The 16,554-nt window shown below is 41.0% G+C and overlaps 2 protein-coding genes across 2 annotated transcripts; one reads left to right on the top strand and one right to left on the bottom strand.

Annotated features, from left to right (window-relative positions):
- Window positions 1-345: 345 nt before the first annotated feature.
- On the top strand, window positions 346-8,520 carry LOC306734983 (lysosomal protective protein; the record flags this gene model as incomplete). Its single annotated transcript, XM_079216398.1, has 11 exons — window positions 346-515; window positions 643-754; window positions 874-1,011; window positions 1,097-1,255; window positions 2,111-2,202; window positions 2,567-2,651; window positions 2,742-2,894; window positions 2,976-3,121; window positions 5,943-6,105; window positions 6,187-6,276; window positions 6,594-8,520. The coding sequence occupies 11 exons, from the start codon at window positions 346-348 to the stop codon at window positions 6,675-6,677; spliced, it is 1,392 nt and encodes a 463-aa protein (XP_079072524.1). The 3' UTR covers window positions 6,678-8,520.
- A 483-nt stretch (window positions 8,521-9,003) lies between these two features.
- On the bottom strand, window positions 9,004-16,491 carry slc38a7 (solute carrier family 38 member 7; the record flags this gene model as incomplete). Its single annotated transcript, XM_079217182.1, has 11 exons — window positions 9,004-9,127; window positions 11,313-11,364; window positions 11,454-11,653; window positions 12,511-12,658; window positions 12,847-12,961; window positions 13,079-13,136; window positions 13,269-13,367; window positions 13,486-13,627; window positions 14,209-14,353; window positions 15,397-15,450; window positions 16,237-16,491. 11 exons carry the CDS (start codon window positions 16,489-16,491, stop codon window positions 9,025-9,027), a joined length of 1,371 nt encoding a protein of 456 aa, XP_079073308.1. The 3' UTR covers window positions 9,004-9,024.
- Window positions 16,492-16,554: the final 63 nt, after the last annotated feature.

Here is a 16,554-nt window from a genome sequence, read left to right as displayed (position 1 = left end):
ACTACTATTTCTCTGCCTTTTGTATAATTTGACCTTATATATTATATTATGATCATTTTGTATTTCTTTAGTGTGAGTATGTTTCTCGAGTTGTACCGGAAATGTAATTACAAAACGTTGATGACAACTCGATAAACCTGCTTCAAACAATTCGCACCTATCGCTGCTTCGTCGAGTCAGGCGCTGGTCACGTGATCCACAGCAGTCATATGACGTTGTTTTGGATCGGCTTGTTCACTCGGATCCGCCGTGGAAAGAAGTTGGTGCAAAGAAGCCGCGTCTTTGTTGTGTTGTGTTGTGTAGTGTGGAGTCATTTTTTTTGTTGGAAGTGAGTAGATCTCAGGAATGTTCGCGGCTGGTTTGTTGGTGTGTTTGCTGGTCGTGTTTCAGCCGGTCTCCCGGGCTCAGTACGCTCCTGATGAGGTGACCCACCTGCCAGGTATGTCGTTCAAACCGAACTATCGACAGTGGTCGGGTCACCTGCAGGCACGACCCGGGAAGTTCCTCCACTATTGGTAAGAAACCGGAACCGACTGGCACTCTGCGGCTTCTCAGTACAACTCGCATACCTCCTCCTCTGTTTAGCGCCAGGAGCGGAGGTATATGACCCGTTTAATTTGAGCTGGTCCTGGTCTCCTGCAGGTTTGTGACTTCTCAGAGGGACCCAGTACAAGACCCTGTGGTGCTTTGGCTGAATGGAGGCCCAGGCTGCAGCTCGCTTGATGGATTTCTTTCAGAGAATGGACCATTTCATGTGAGCGGGCTAACTTTGCTTTATTAAGTGTAGTGTGCTTATAGTTGTATACACACTTTACTGAATATAGTTGTGTACACACTTTACTGAATAGGCTTTGTTGACTTTTTCCTTTTCAGATAAATGATAATGGAGCCACACTGTATGAGAACACATTCAGCTGGAACAAGATTGCCAATGTGCTGTATCTAGAATCTCCTGCAGGAGTGGGATATTCCTACTCTGATGACACAAAGTATGCCACCGATGACGACCAGGTGAGTTCAGTGACTGACTGGCTAGCTTTGAAAATGATGGACACATTAGAAACTGTCTTTTCCATTTCACATGTTGTTTTCTTAGGTTGCGGATGATAATTACAAAGCCCTACAGAGTTTCTTTGCCAGGTTCCCAAATTTCACTCAAAATGAGTTCTTCATTTTCGGGGAAAGTTATGGTGGAATTTATGCACCAACCCTCAGCCTGCGTGTGGCTACTGGAGTGGCCAAAATCAACTTCAAGGTGAGATGCTTCATGCAAAGCAATGGTGGAAGGTAACTAGTGTAGATGTACTCAAGTAAGTAACATGTTGAGGTACATACCTCCAGGATTTCTGTTATCTACAACTTTATACTCTTTCATTTTTGAGTTGTCTCTTTTTTTCTGTCCTGTTTGCCGACATTAGTCTGATAACTTAATCAGTTACTATTCAAATAAATAAAAGGATACATTCTGATCATAATAAGATTATTGGAATTTACAAGCTGTCTGTATAAAGTAATCAACTTTAGCCACACCTTACCCAGCTGCAGCATTAACACATTAATGCATCAATAATTATGATGTAAATTGTGATGCTGAAATAGGCCATTCTGCATGATAAGATATTTGGCACCACATGTTGATGGTCATACTTTTCTACTTTTACATAAGTAAAACTTGGAATATATGACTTATATTTCTACAGTCATCGCTCGGTTATATTGCTACTTTTTTGTGATGAAAGGCAGCTTACTATTTACTTATTTATAATGTTGCAGGTAACCGTATTATAAAAGCAATAAAGGTACGAGAGGCAGTACAGTACAGTTCAAGGGTATACAACCCTTGAACTGTACATTATTGACGATACAGTACTGCCTCTTGTACCTTTTATTGCTTAAGAACTAAATACTTCTTCCACTTCTGGGGCAGAGTTCTCTTGAGCCGCAGATGTTTTGCTCATCAGCACCATCACCTGCTCAGTATCAGTATCACCACCAGAATGCAGTTTCATGATTGACCAGATGTTTTGCGAAATTTAGAAAATACTTTTGCTGTAACGAAGACATGTATTTTAGCTACCAACATTTATCTTGACTACATTTTTGTTTTCAGGGCTTTTCAGTGGGAAATGGTCTTAGCAGCTTTGCGCTGAATGACCAAACGTTGATCTACTTTGCTTACTACCACGGCCTCTTTGGAGAAGAGTAAGTGGTACTTTGCAATGCCATCAGAGGCTAGTGTGTTTCCCTGGTTCCTTTTTAGTTGGAAATAACAGCTGACACTCCGAGGAACATTGGGACCAACATGAGGTTTCCAAAGACGGAAAGACTGGTCATTTTCACGTGTCAAGTCCCATTAAACACATGCCTTCTGACTGTAAATTACTTTATTAAAATACTCGTAAGAGTCCCTTTCTTTGCTGAATACTAGAAGTCCAAATACAAAATGGCACAATTTACTTTTGTAGTTTGAATTCTGCCACAAATCAATGCAACCAATGGCGTATTCTCATGCTGCTGGTTGACAATGTTATGTGGATGTCATTGTAAAGCTATGCTTCATGTGCAGCTTGTGGCAAGATCTGAACATAAATTGCTGTGACAAAGGGACCTGTAATTTCTACAACTCCAGCTTAGAGCCATGCAGTACACTGGTATGTGTGCACCATTTCTTTACACTTCAGCTGGGCATTACTGGTGCTACCAAATGACTCAGATTTGACTTTGTCCTCGTCTCCCTTCAGGTGGATGTGGCCTTTGGTATTGTGTATAATAGCGGACTCAATGAGTATGCCCTTTACCTGGATTGCGAGGGTGGCAGAAGATCCCACAGAGGCTACGAGAGGACCATGAGTCACCTGTTTAAGAACTACAGGACACATCAACACACCCACAAGGTGAGTGCTGCTCGCCCATGCACCTGTGCTTAAAATTATTCGTATTGTCTCGTGGTGATAATGATTATCTTTTTTAATAAGTTTTCAGATAAAGTGTCTCCCTTTGTGTCTCTGGGTGATGTTCCTGCCTGCATCAACAGTACAGCTCAGATTAATTGGCTGAATAGAGGCGACGTGAGGAAAGCTTTGCACATTCCAGATACACTGCCAGCATGGGACATCTGCAGGTATGTTACAGCGAAACAATTAATGTCATGTCACTATTCAAATTAAAGGGAGCTGTGACTCCTTTTTATTATTGTTCCCTGTAAACAGAGGTGTCAAGTAACGAAGTACAAATACTTCATTAACTTACTTAAGTAGACATTTTGGGTATCTATATTTTACTGGAGTACTTATTTTTCAGACGACTTTTTACTTCTACTCCTTACATTTTCACGCAAATATCTGTACTTTCTACTCCCTACATTTTAAAAATAGCCTCGTTACTATTTCATTTTGGTTTGTTTTCACTCCGGCTTGTCATCGTTCAAAAACACACACACAAAAAACCTCTCCGCCCCGTTGACCACAGATACGTGCGCGCGCACACAGGTGAGCGCTGAGCACACACACCAGCGGACAGAGAGCGTCGAAAAATATGTCGCGTGAAAAGTAGACTGCTATATCTACGTTTTAAACGCTCCCAGGATGAAGATGCAACAGCAGCTCATGTGAGGAGCACCGGAGTTCTCCTCGCACCGGAGCAGCTCTCTGAACCCGGAGCAGCTCTCCTGCTCCAGGTGAAACAAGCCACGGTGCTTGTGTCTTCTACAAACAATGAGCTGCTGGCTTCACATATTACAAAAGTACACGGATATAAAACTAAGTCATTAATAAATACATGGACAAATGCCTGTACTTTCGGGTAAATGGTTACGGTACGCCGTTAACAGGTACTCATGCGCGATTTGACGCGACGCCGTGAGCTCGTCTTTTCTTGCTGTTGCGTTTCTCAAAATAAAAAAACTGATCTAAGCTCAATATTGAGCATGATTTGAGAGGCCGTATCAAATATACAACCCCGTTTATAACATGTGTCGAGGAAAGCAGGTCACTGCAGCCACTAACTACGCGTCGCGTTGACGCGGACCGCAAGCGCTGTGATTGGTCCGCTTAGAACGTAATTTCCGGCAGTTGCTTTTTCCCAGCCTCGACCGGTTAGTGGTCGTACAGACCACCTCCGCAAACTCCTTCTCTGTCGCCTGAGCTTCAACATTTCAACATCTTCAATATTGATGAGCTCCAACTTTAATGCAGCCACTCCAACTTGGTCGCCATTGTTTACTGTGACCGGAATTCGGCTATAACCCCTGAAACCACACAGGCACACCCCCCCTGGCGGCATGGCGAGCAACGCGGTACCTCGACGCAGAACTTCGAATGCTCAACGACGGCGTCACGTCGACGGCGTACGTGACGGAGAACCATAAACTAGGCTTAAACTAGGCTTTAAGCCTAGTTCATGGTTCTCCGACGCAGTCGTTGAGCATTCGAAGTTCTGCGTCGAGGGAACGCGTTGCCTGCAATTAACCGCCATGCCGCCAGGGGTGTGGCTGTGTGGTTTCAGGGGTTACATAGGGGCCGAATCCTTTTTCTTCCGGTCACAGTAAACAGTAAACAATGGCGTCCAAGTTGGAGCGGCTGCATTTGGAGTTGGAGCTCATCAATATTGAAGAGCAAATGCTTATATTGCAAATGTTGAAGCGCAGGCGACAATAAAATTTGTAATAAAATGTGATCATTTTAAATGGGCATATATGCAGCTGAAACGGGTAGCCTAGTGCATCCCACATTTTTCAACATAACATTTTAAAACATAGTCATTATGGCCTTTTATAAAAATGATTGTTTTGGGGGAGGTGGGGTAGTGCACTATAGGCCCCTGAGAGGCTTAAGAGTTTGTCCTTTCATTCCCCTTTCATTACTTTTATACTTTTAAGTAGTTTTTAAACCAGTACTTTTACTTAAGTAAAAAGCTTGAGTTGATACTTCAACTTTTACAGAAGTATTTTTAAACCTTAGTATCTATACTTCTACTTGAGTAATGAATGTGAATACTTTCGACACCTCTGCCTGTAAACGATGTATTGGGGTACTAAAAATACAAACTCTGTGGGAAGATTACAAAAAAGTATGGCAGTAGTTAATCCATGCATGTCAAAGATGATTTCTTTTCTCAGTCTATCCACACAATAAACTTACCATCTCACATCAATGTCACAGGAAGAATGTGAAAGTTACAAAATGACAGACCGCTAATTTGCATCTGTAAGCCACAGTTTGGTACATGTGCGTTATACTCATAGTAAAAAACATTATTTACTCATAAAATGCAGCAATTTTATTTCATGGGAAAAAGTGTGTAGATCACAGTAAAACAAGACTAAGCAGCTCTGTGAGGCACAGCAGGGCTTTCAGCTAAATGCTAACATCAGCATGCTAACCTGCTGGTTTTCAGAAGGTATAATGTTTCCTCGGGTTATTCAAATAAACTCTAAACTAAAAAGTGCAATAGAGGCTGATGGGAATGTCATTAGTTTTGCAGATATTTGTTCATAAACCAAAGTATTGTACAAATGGAAATGATGGCGCTAGAAGAAAAGTCAGGGTATCTCCAAAGAGGTTTCAATTAATCCTGAGGGAGACCTGAATTTATTGATGTACCAAATTTCATGTCTGTCCCTCCACTATTTGAGAAGCTTCACTCCAAACCACAAACCTTCAGCCTTGTGGTGGCACCAGAAGAACTCTGCAGGATTCATGCTACTAGCATGGCTAAAGCAAGAGTTCAGATTGTGTGACTGCTGTCAACTTTTAAAGGTGTGCACATCCACCGGGTGCCGGAGCAAACGAGAGATATTATGGCAATTAAGCAATAAAGGTGTTTTCTGCTCCCAGGACTTTGTAACTGAGACATTCTCCTTTTTTCTGTGTAGAGTTAGTTAGGCGGTTAGGAACGTGTCAATCGCGATCATAATAGACTCTAAACCTTTTCTTCATTGACAGCGAGGATGTTGGGGAGCAATACAGCAACCTGTACCCAACAATGAAGGAGGTGTATCTGAAACTGCTCTCTCTGGGCCTGCGGGCACTCGTCTACAACGGAGACACCGACATGGCCTGCAACTTCCTGGGAGACCAGTGGTTTGTGGAAGACCTCGGCCTGAGGGTAGGAACTTTAATTTTAGCAAACATTATACAACAAGTGCATACACCTCTTAATACACCTTTAAATTAATGTTGTTCTCAGGCAACAACCAAGTATCAGAACTGGCTTCATGATGACCAGATTGCTGGTTTCTACCAGCAGTATGGAAATATCACTTTCCTGACAGTCAAGGTAACCACCAGTGTCTTTAATTAAATTAAATTTGTATCACCCAAATTCACAAATTTGCCGCTTTGCAATCTGTACACATACGACATCCTGTCCCGGGACCCTCACATCGGAAAACAGGGAAAAATCCCCGCCAAAAAAAACTTAACAGGGAGAAAAAAGGAAGAAACCTCATAAGTTCAATAGATGTCATGTGTACAGAAACAGAGTTACGTCGTTCCAACACTTTCAATGCATATGACAGTGTGAAGCATGACTGTCCTGTTTCACATTGATGGTGTGGTTGCATTACAGTGAAATCCCATGTTCCTCTGTTTCAGGGTGCAGGTCACATGGTTCCTCAGTGGGCTCCAGGTCCAGCCTTCCAGATGTTCCAGTCTTTCATTACTAATGGCTCCTACTGAGCCATGATGGAAAATTCTGCATGTAAAATACCTGCACTCATCACTTGTTAGATGGTAATTTGTTCTCAGGGAAGAGAGTTTTGGCGGGAAAGGGACTGTTGGGGCACTTGTTCTTATCATCTATATTGTTCGTACCTGCAGTGAATGTGTTGAGTATTTGGAGGGAGACACCACATTAGATATGGAATATGGTACAGGTCTTTTACAATTTACTAAAGAGATCCCTGCATAAAGTGCTTGACCTGAATTTTTTTTTTTTTTAAGAAAATGCCAAAACAGAAATGGTCTTTGTCCAAATACGTAAACTGCATCTGATCTAATGAAACCATAATCTGTGGCACTGATATACAGCTGTATCCTGGTGTTTTTCATTGACATTTTAGGCAGAAGTGTGCTCTCAACTTAAATGAATGAACCAATCTGTACTGTATTTGTCTTTTATTAAATGTTTTGAACTGCTAGTGACACATGGATTGTCATATCTTCACATGCCTTCATTGTAGTTAATTTATTGAAATATCACAGTATTTCTATTAAACTTGCCATTAAATTCATGTTTGTAGGTCAACTTTCCGTGTTGGACAACAAGGACACATGTTGATTATTTTTTTTAAATGATCAAATGCTCCTTTGCTTGAAATATTGTTTATCAGTGACAAATCATAAATGCAACTGGCATTCACTAATGACCATAAACTCTTCTTTGCAGCACAAAAGATAATAAAAACGATTCTTATTCCAACAATAAATAACGGTCTGAGGCTGAATTTTTTTTTTTTTTTACCTCTAGAGAAAGCATTAGTGTTGTTTTTTTTAAACTCTAGCTTCTTTCCCTTTTTAAGTACATGGTATATGTGATGGTAAAACAGTATGACGACTACAATATAATTGCTTTAAAAAAAAATCCCTTTAGCTTAAACTGTCCCGTTTCTACAATAAAACACCTTATATTGCTGGGTTTCATAAAACTAAATCAAAAGGCTGCAGTGAATCTTACTTTAATTATAACATGCTTAACGTTAAAATATTAGCTGTGATCCAGTCTACTTAAATCCATTCAGTTTAGTAAATTACATGACTAAACCTTTTAACATTTTTGTGATTTTTAAATGTCAGCTGCATTTGCGGCTTTGTTGACACACTAAATCTAAATGACCCAATACGACTGAATAATTGTTATGAGCCTCTTTAATTAATGTTAAGTAGATAATGTCTTATTAGGGCATACAAAAAAGGCTCATACTTTGGTCTTTAGTTTAAAAAGAAAGCAGCAAATAATGTATTCTTACTTGAGCTTAACGTCTGCAGTTGTGAACGGATTCAAGTAAATAAATAGTGACTGTCGCCTGAGCACCAAGTCCAATTCTGTGTAGGTTATATACAATTTTGCATACATTCATTAACACGGTATACTTTGCCAACCACTCTGCAGGGATTTGGCGTCGCTGCACGTCTTTGAAACTTTTCTTTTGTTCATTGTGTTTGGAGAGACTCATTGCTGGGGTTTTCAGTCGGGAAGTTAATTGTTTTGCACATTGCAGTAACTATTCTTATTAAAGGCCGGCAGGATTAAGTGTATGTAACTTTCACAAAACAAATAAGATTTCACCTCAAAGCGGAGTATAAAATCCTCATCGTACTTATCATAGTACTGGCTATCAAAGAATAAAAAAGTTAACGAGACTTTAACTGTCCCACCCTGCAGTTATCACATCACTCATTAATAATCATGTGTCCTAGTGTGTGCCAACGTATTAAATGTTCCTTTGGAGAAAAGACAAAATTCTTAATATGCGGATAAATTATCAGCGGCGGCAACCTAAAGTCTGGCCCCGGATTAGACCCGGGAACAGCAGCTTGTCATTTTCAATGAGAAACATTTACTTTGACATGCAAGTTAAAATACACAAATTGGTACAATTTCCTTATTAAAATCAATTTGATTGTAAGACCTTTGTATACAAAGTCCTTCAGCTCTTGTAAACAGGACAGGAATATGTTGCCCGTACAGGATCCAGAGACATGGGAAACCAATCTCTGCCCCACTGTTGTTAAAAGCACCATAAAACATAAAACATGCAACTTAAACTGTACATAAAATAAAAGACAAAGTGTCAAAGTCATTTGGCATTGTGTCTCTGACTTCCACCTGACTGAATAAAGAGCTGTGGAGCTTTAACTCAGTACGGAGCAGGAATGTGACATGCTGCAGAGGATTTTTTTAAATGACTGTCATGAGATGCTTCTGCATCTTCTCCAGTAGTTCAGAATAGCAGCGTGTCCCCCCCCCCCCTCCCTCCCTCCCTCCCTCATCTTAAACAAGCTGGCTCCGATAAAACTGTTCCTTTTAGCTGACGACGTCCTGATAGATGGAGTTAGTTGTGGTGAGGCCAAAGATGAACGCTCCAATCGTAATCATGACAACGCCGAAGACCACCGATCCATGCCAGCTGTAACAGAGACAAGCGTTAAAGAAAAGTCCTCATCGAGGTAAAAACAAATTATGTAAAAGGATCTCTCACAGTGCAAATCAGAAAATAATTTTAGACTCATTTTCTAATGTTATAAATTGACAAATCATTGCAGCTCTGGTCTCTTTTAGCTCATTATTTTGGTTTCCAGTAAACACGCTCCGTTACGCTGCACACTTCCTGCTCAGCAACTAACAGCAGACAGAGATATTTTTTCCAGACACAATTGGCCAAAGTGAGATAACAATGCATCTTTAAATTATATTTAATTAATCAATGTAAGAACATTCATCCCGTGTTTGACCCATTCTAACTAAATAGTAGAAAAAGGCCGACACAATGCAGTGCGCAACAACCACCTCCAGTTTGTAATGTAATGGTACTATTTAATAGACATACAGAGCGGAGTGATCAGTGTGTGATATCGGAGGGGGGGCGTGTTCAGTCCGCAGTCCGCTGTCGGAGTCATACGAACCTGTCAGTCACAGTCTCGGTGTTGTGCTAATGTTGAGCTAATAAAGTTAGCCGAAGATTCAACGGTCTCCTATCTTATTATACACATAACACTACATGGTGTCAGAAGATGGCAAAATTCCCACCTCCAGAAAACTTCGACTTCTCTCGTCCGGATCAGTGGCCGTGGTGGCGCCAGAGGTTTCATCGCTTCATCGCAACGAAACTCAATAAAGAACCGGTGTTACGGTTTAACAGGCGACCATGTTAACTGGCGACTTTCGGCCGAAAGCGTCTCCTGTTGTCGTCGTTACAGCAGATGTTGAGAATAGCAAGAGAACACGTAGCTGTCCTCGTCAATGCCGCATTGTTTAATTCTGCAGTTCAATGTCTAACCTTCTCGTCTAAAGTCTCTGGTCAAAACATACCGGACTAGACGTTGTTGAGTCTTTTCAGGGAAATAATCCACTCGAGTGGAAACGTCGCTTGTTGTTTATGTATTGAAACAGGAAGTCAGCAAATTGCCTTTCCTTTGAAATAAAGTTGTTACAAATAACACATAATGACTGTGGAGTCTGTTTTGTGCAAATATCTGTCACGTAAATTAACTCTATAGTACACGAAAAAAGAAGAGACAAAAGATATAAATTTAATTAACGGGATTCAAACTCATATCATTGGGTGGAAAAAGATCACAGGTCAGTGGAATTACCACTACATCAGGATAGACATAGTGGATTTTCTTGTGGATTTCCAATCAAATCATCTACAACACAGTCAGCAGTCACATTTAAATGGCAGAGAGCCACCAGATCAACTTGCGACCAACTGCGACTCCATGGAGCATGTTGACGTGACCTGCGCAGCACTTTACAATATTGCTGCTTTCTCAAACTAATAGACAGCTGTTTAATATCAGACCATTCAAAACGTCTTTGTAGAACTAAAAAACAGTTGAAATTAATAAGGGACACCTAAACCATGTGAATATATGACAAAGTCAATGTGGTCAAACACATTATGAGGTGTATCATAAATTATATATGGTCATAAGTGTATGAATACCCAAACATTACACCCAAATGTGATCGTTTGCCATCTGTTCAAAGATGGGCATTGGCCATATTAAGTTTGTCATATTCACATATTAAGTGGTATAAATCACAGCCTTACAACTAACAAGAATGAAAAAAAATTAACTCTTTGTATCAAATATTATTCGTTCACCTTGAGTGTGCACCATGTTTACATATTGTGTTGTGATAATGTATTTCCCTTATTAAATTCAAGTGAACTCAACTGTTTCACATCTGTGTTCTTGGCTGTTGAATTCTTAATTTTATGGCTCTGCTTTTCTTGTTCCCTTATGTTCTTGTAATGGTACTATTTAATAGACATACAGAGCGGAGTGATCAGTGTGTGATATCGGAGGGGGGGCGTGTTCAGTCCGCAGTCCGCTGTCGGAGTCATACGAAACTGTCAGTCACAGTCTCGGTGTTGTGCTAATGTTGAGCTAATAAAGTTAGCCGAAGATTCAACGGTCTCCTATCTTATTATACACATAACACTACACAGTTAAAGAAGCAAGCAAACGCCACACACTGAGGCTCCTCGTAAGGGTTAGAACCAAGAACCTTGTTGCAATGTTGCACAATATAATTGAATCTGTTTTGTTCCAAAGAAACAGACATGAAGGCATAAACAATCTCACCTTGGAGTTCGGCTGTCAGTCTCTGACAGCTTGGCTTGCATCAAACACAAACCTGTTAAAGAGACATTGGACAGACATTTCAGTGTGACATCAAAATCTGATAGAAATCTGAAACCTTGCAATCAATGAGGAAAATGTTACCTGGGAAGACAAAGATAAAGCAGGCTGCCAATCCTCCAATCAGCGAGATCACCCGACCAATATCTGGGATGAAGAGGGCGAGGACGAGCGTGACAACAAACCACACCAGTGTCTGCAGGATCCTCCTCCTCCTCTCGCGACGCACACACACCTCCACCTGCTCGCCTTGGAAACGCAGCCAAAGTCCTTCTATGACTGCCCTGGAAGGACACATGATCACACAAGAGTGTGGTGAAGAAATGTTACATTGACTGAATTTTCTATACACGTTGATTAAGTTGCAGAAAATACTGCGGAGGAAAAGTGTCAATGGCGAGGGAACAGAGATTTCTTTGCTTGGACCGACGATGAGGTCCAACTGTAGCTCATGTGATAGAGGCGTGACGACGTTGTGACTGCTAAGACCCAATGAACGTGGGTGTCAACGTCATCGTTTCTAAACTTCTCCGTTCAAGTCCGTCCACAATAAAAACGTAACCCCTGAGTTTTCAAATTGATCCGTTCTCAGGAACGTTTCCTCGCTCCTCCGTTTTTGGTGCTCTATGACTACTGCGTAGTGTGGGTGCTCAGTGTAAACGTAGCAAAATATATTTTTAAAAAGGAAATGTAGTAGCGTGGACATGGCCTCAGTTAGTTCTGTGTGTGTCTGTGCACAAAGAAGCAGCTACAAGCCCAGAGAGACACTCAGCTATGTAATTACTAGCTGCTCCTACCAGCCAGGGGCCAGTTAAGAGTAGTAAGTGAGGAGTCAGCAATCAGTCAATGTCAGTATAAGTCAGTAAATCAATGTTTTGATAAAGTATGAGTCAACCAAAAGATGCCCTTGAGCATGTAGCCATAACATAACAACACCCAAAATATAATGCAGTTTGCTGCAGCAGAATGCAAGATTAGTTGTGGACGGACACAGAGGTGCACACTCACTCACGGACGCAGGGACACAAGCTCACACGCAACCTAAAGAGAGATAACAATAACAGCAGTGACAGAGACAGTATGCCGAACAGGGAGACCAGAAGTGTGGAAATAAAACATGCACATTTTTACAAAATCTTACCTGCCACAGAAGTGTAAAATGGGGTAGGAGGTGATGACACAGATGACAATAAAAGCTCTTGCGATGGCCACAGGGATATCATCAGAAGGGTACGACATCAACACGTCCTGACTGACGTTGGAGCCAAACGTCAGGAAGCCACAGACACCTGATCAAACACAACAATCATTTAAGTATTGACAAGCTGGCACAAGCCATCTGACTTGTTACAGCACTTCACAGTCGTTGACTATTGATATCAGCATAACTTAAAGTGACATTTATACGTTGAGGAACTACTTTGAGACAAGAAAACCATTAGGTAGGTACATACTTGAGTGTACGCATTGACAGTACCTGTTCCTGTGTAAACAAAGAGGCAGATTATCATACTAAGAGTGACTACCACTCCCCAAGGTTTGAGCTCTTTTCTGCTCATGCTGTTGAACACCGGCACACAGCTGACATGGCACTGTAAAACGAGATCAGGAGGAAGAAGATAAGACAAAAATAAGTCATTAATATCAAACTCTGTTTGAAACAAAGACATTGAGTTTTATGATGTCAAATGACACAAATGAAGAGATACCTGGAAACCAAAGCAAATGGTGGGCATTGCATTGAAAACTGCAGTCCAGGAAGCAGAACTGTAACAAACACAACACAGGCAAAGCATGACGACGAGTATGCAGATGTTTCTGTTTGAATGAGTAGGTGGACAGTGCTAAAGTAAGCAGTAAAACATTTTGAAAAACGTCATCAAGTGTGTGCAAACTCACCTGGTGGGAACGTGGCTCGGAGTCATATTTTTATCTGGCCAGATGTACTTTATAATGACCACGATGGTCACATACCAGGTTCCCATCACACTCAATGCACTACAATGAAGAACAATAAACCAGACATGATCATCACACGAGGCCAAAGCTAAGAAAGCATTAACCAATATCAGTCCTTGGTGAGAAAGTAAGATGAGTTAGTAACAAAGTGTTGTACCTGGCATACTTCTGAAAGCCAATCTCTTTGGGGATGGACAGAGGAAGCACAATCAGGACCGCAGTAACAGAGATGGTGAACTTGCGGTCAGTGTACCAGTGGCCACTCGTATTATCTGTGTCATGGACCACTGCTGCCACCACTGAAACGAAAAACAGGAGTTACAGAAAAATGTTGAGAAAGACAGACAGACAGCAGGAGGCAGTATGACGTATGCTGGACGAGAGTATAGAGTGTAATTGTAAACGGCACATGGAAGATATTTAGCTAAGCAGATAATTAAAGTCACAACCACTCCATTCACGTATTAATTCCTAAATAGGTGCAAGGTTGCAGTCTATTACCAGAAAAAAAAGGCAAGAGTAGCATTTCTACACTGTCAGCATCTCAGTGCGAGGATATGCAAGAGTTGGTCACATGAGTGTCACATTTACTGAGAAGAAAAGCTGAGTGGTGTCATCCTTGATGCTCTTTGCCCTCATCAATGATGGCGCAGCAACACACTACAACTATCAGACATCTTCTTTTGTTCACACAGGTCACAGTTCAATGTAGTTAAACGTCCATGGAAAAGTAGGTCACAGAACAATATGTAATGACAATCTGAGAAAATGCATCTTTAACCATCAGAGGTTTAGGAAATATGTTCTAACCAATCCTATAGTATAGAATAAGATGGGGAAGCTTTGTGGGTGATTCCCTTTATAGGTGTGACTAACTTACAGCGATCCAGCTGGTCTCCAATGACGATGAAGAAAGCGATACAAGTCCCAAAGGTGTAGACAGCGATGGCGACTTCACATGCGATTCCTGTTACTTTCCCACAGGTGGCTCTGACGACCTCCTGATATGTGCTTTCATTACTGACCTGAAGGAAGCAAACGGATAATTAAAAAGTGGGCGTGGATTCAGCAGTAAATGTATTAGAAAAGCCTTTTAGTTATTTAGTCACTTTGTGGTTTCTATGACAATCTTGAGATGATAATGCATATTCATTTTAATTATGGTAACATTTATTGAGACCTTAATGGGATGCACCCGTCTGAGTAAGTAATACTTTCGGCAACCTGTGGCTTTTATGCAATGCTGAGTCAAGAAAACATTCCTCAGTGACGTTAAAACACCTCCAGGATCCCGTCGTGTTAATCATGCCCCACAGTAGCTTGATTCAGTTTTTCTTTGCTGACAAGTTTTCCTGATATAGTTCCTGTGGTTTAAGATATGGTAAGCTTATCTTGTAATATAGTTGTACAACAGCATGAGTGGAGTTTAAAGCAACAGTCCAAATAAGGTATCAGATAAGTTTCCAACAATAAAAAAACAGTATCATATTTACTAGTGTATTTGTTCCATGGCAATTTGCTTTCATCGGATATATCTACGAGGTAAAGACTCCACAAGTAAACCTGCAGTAGGAGCCTCACTGTTGACTGTAATCGCAGTTTAAGGCATAGTAATAGTTTTAATCTATTGAGTACAGTAATACGCAATGAAGTCAGCTATTCTCGAGGGACCACATCATTTAAGAAAAATGTCCTCCTGCAGTTGATGGTGGCAGATTTTTAGAACTTAAAGCAATATTTTGCAGAGTTAGACCAAATAACTAAAATGTATTGAACAAACTCAAACTTGGCTGGACTTGTTCTCCATTGTGTTTTAACATTTAAGCACAAGTCTGAGCCATCAGGAAGTGGAAGTCTGAGTTGTTGTACAATGTGCTTCAGGAATACAACCACAGAATGGTATTGCACAATGCCACTGAAGGAGAAATACTCATGAGAACGAAAAGCACTCAGACTTAGAAGGATGTAGAATATTTTGGAGAAGATGAAAGAAAAAACAAGTGGAACAGTAAGATTTTAAGACTTTCTGGAAGTCTGAATCTAACGCTCCTGATTCAATGGCACATACCTGGCAGCAGTAGCCCAGGATCACCAGTCCACTGATTATGAAGATCAGCATAAACTGAAACAAAGAAACAGGAAGCAACATGTTATGGTTCCCGATACATTTTGTCTATAGGCAGTTTTAAGTTGGTCACAAGAACTCAGAAAATACTTTCAGATGGTCAGCAGTTATCAGCACTAACATTCAGTACAAGCTAGTGTGTAAAAACCGGGTGCCTGCAAATTAGTTGAAGCCAGGTTCAGTCTTAGATTCCAATTTACATTATCGAACCGTCATTTTTTCCTTTCATCTCTTCTTAAAACTTCCCTCTGTCGTGTTTTATGAAGGTATATGTTGGTAAATATAGTAAGCAAATATAAAACTCCTATTGGCCTCTCGAAACGTCTGATTATCATTTCTCATCACATTTTACAAGCTAACCTATGATTAGAATTGTGGGTTGCAGCCAATTTTAGCACATCACACTAAATGTTTACAGACTGAGTGATTTTAATATTGTGATGGAAACTAGATTGTTTTGGACTTTGGATATCTAAATATCGCAAGTTGTCTTCCCCGGTATTAAAGGCTGCATTACAGTAAATCTGTAATTTTATGAATTCTCTATCTTTTTAAATATCTGTCTTTACCCACTTAGTCCTTATATCCACATTACTGACCGTTATTTAGAACAAATCTTATTTTGTGAGAGCACCAATAGTCCACCCAACAATATCGATATTAAGCTATTTGGTCAAACATATTGTGATATTTGATCTACTTCATATTGCCCAGCCCTAGCCTCCTACAGGCTGTGGAAGGGGCTTCATGTCAGTAGTATGTGCCTCACTGGGATCTCCTCACCATTTGAAGCATGACTCCTGCGGTCACTCCTCCTGCTAGATTGAAGGCTGCGGGGAAATTGAGTAGACCTGCTCCCAAGGCTGCGTTGACCACGATGAAGACCGCTGCCCAAGACGACACGCCCCCGCTCCCACTCCTTTCTGTCTCAAGATGCCGGACAGAATCCACGCTGGGGCTCTGCAAGAGCCACGCTCTTTCTCCAGAGTCATTACTCCCAATGGCGTTCCAGTCCTCGGCATCTGTGTTAATTGCCATGAGTCAACAGGCTGATGCTCAGCCTGCCAAGTCTTATGCAACCCAGAAAATGTGTCTCCAAGT

The sequence above is a fragment of the Taurulus bubalis genome (genome assembly GCF_910589615.1).
Source record: "Taurulus bubalis genome assembly, chromosome: 4".
In the NCBI taxonomy this organism is placed as follows: Eukaryota; Metazoa; Chordata; class Actinopteri; order Perciformes; family Cottidae; genus Taurulus; species Taurulus bubalis.
This window is presented reverse-complemented; position numbering and strand designations above follow the sequence as displayed.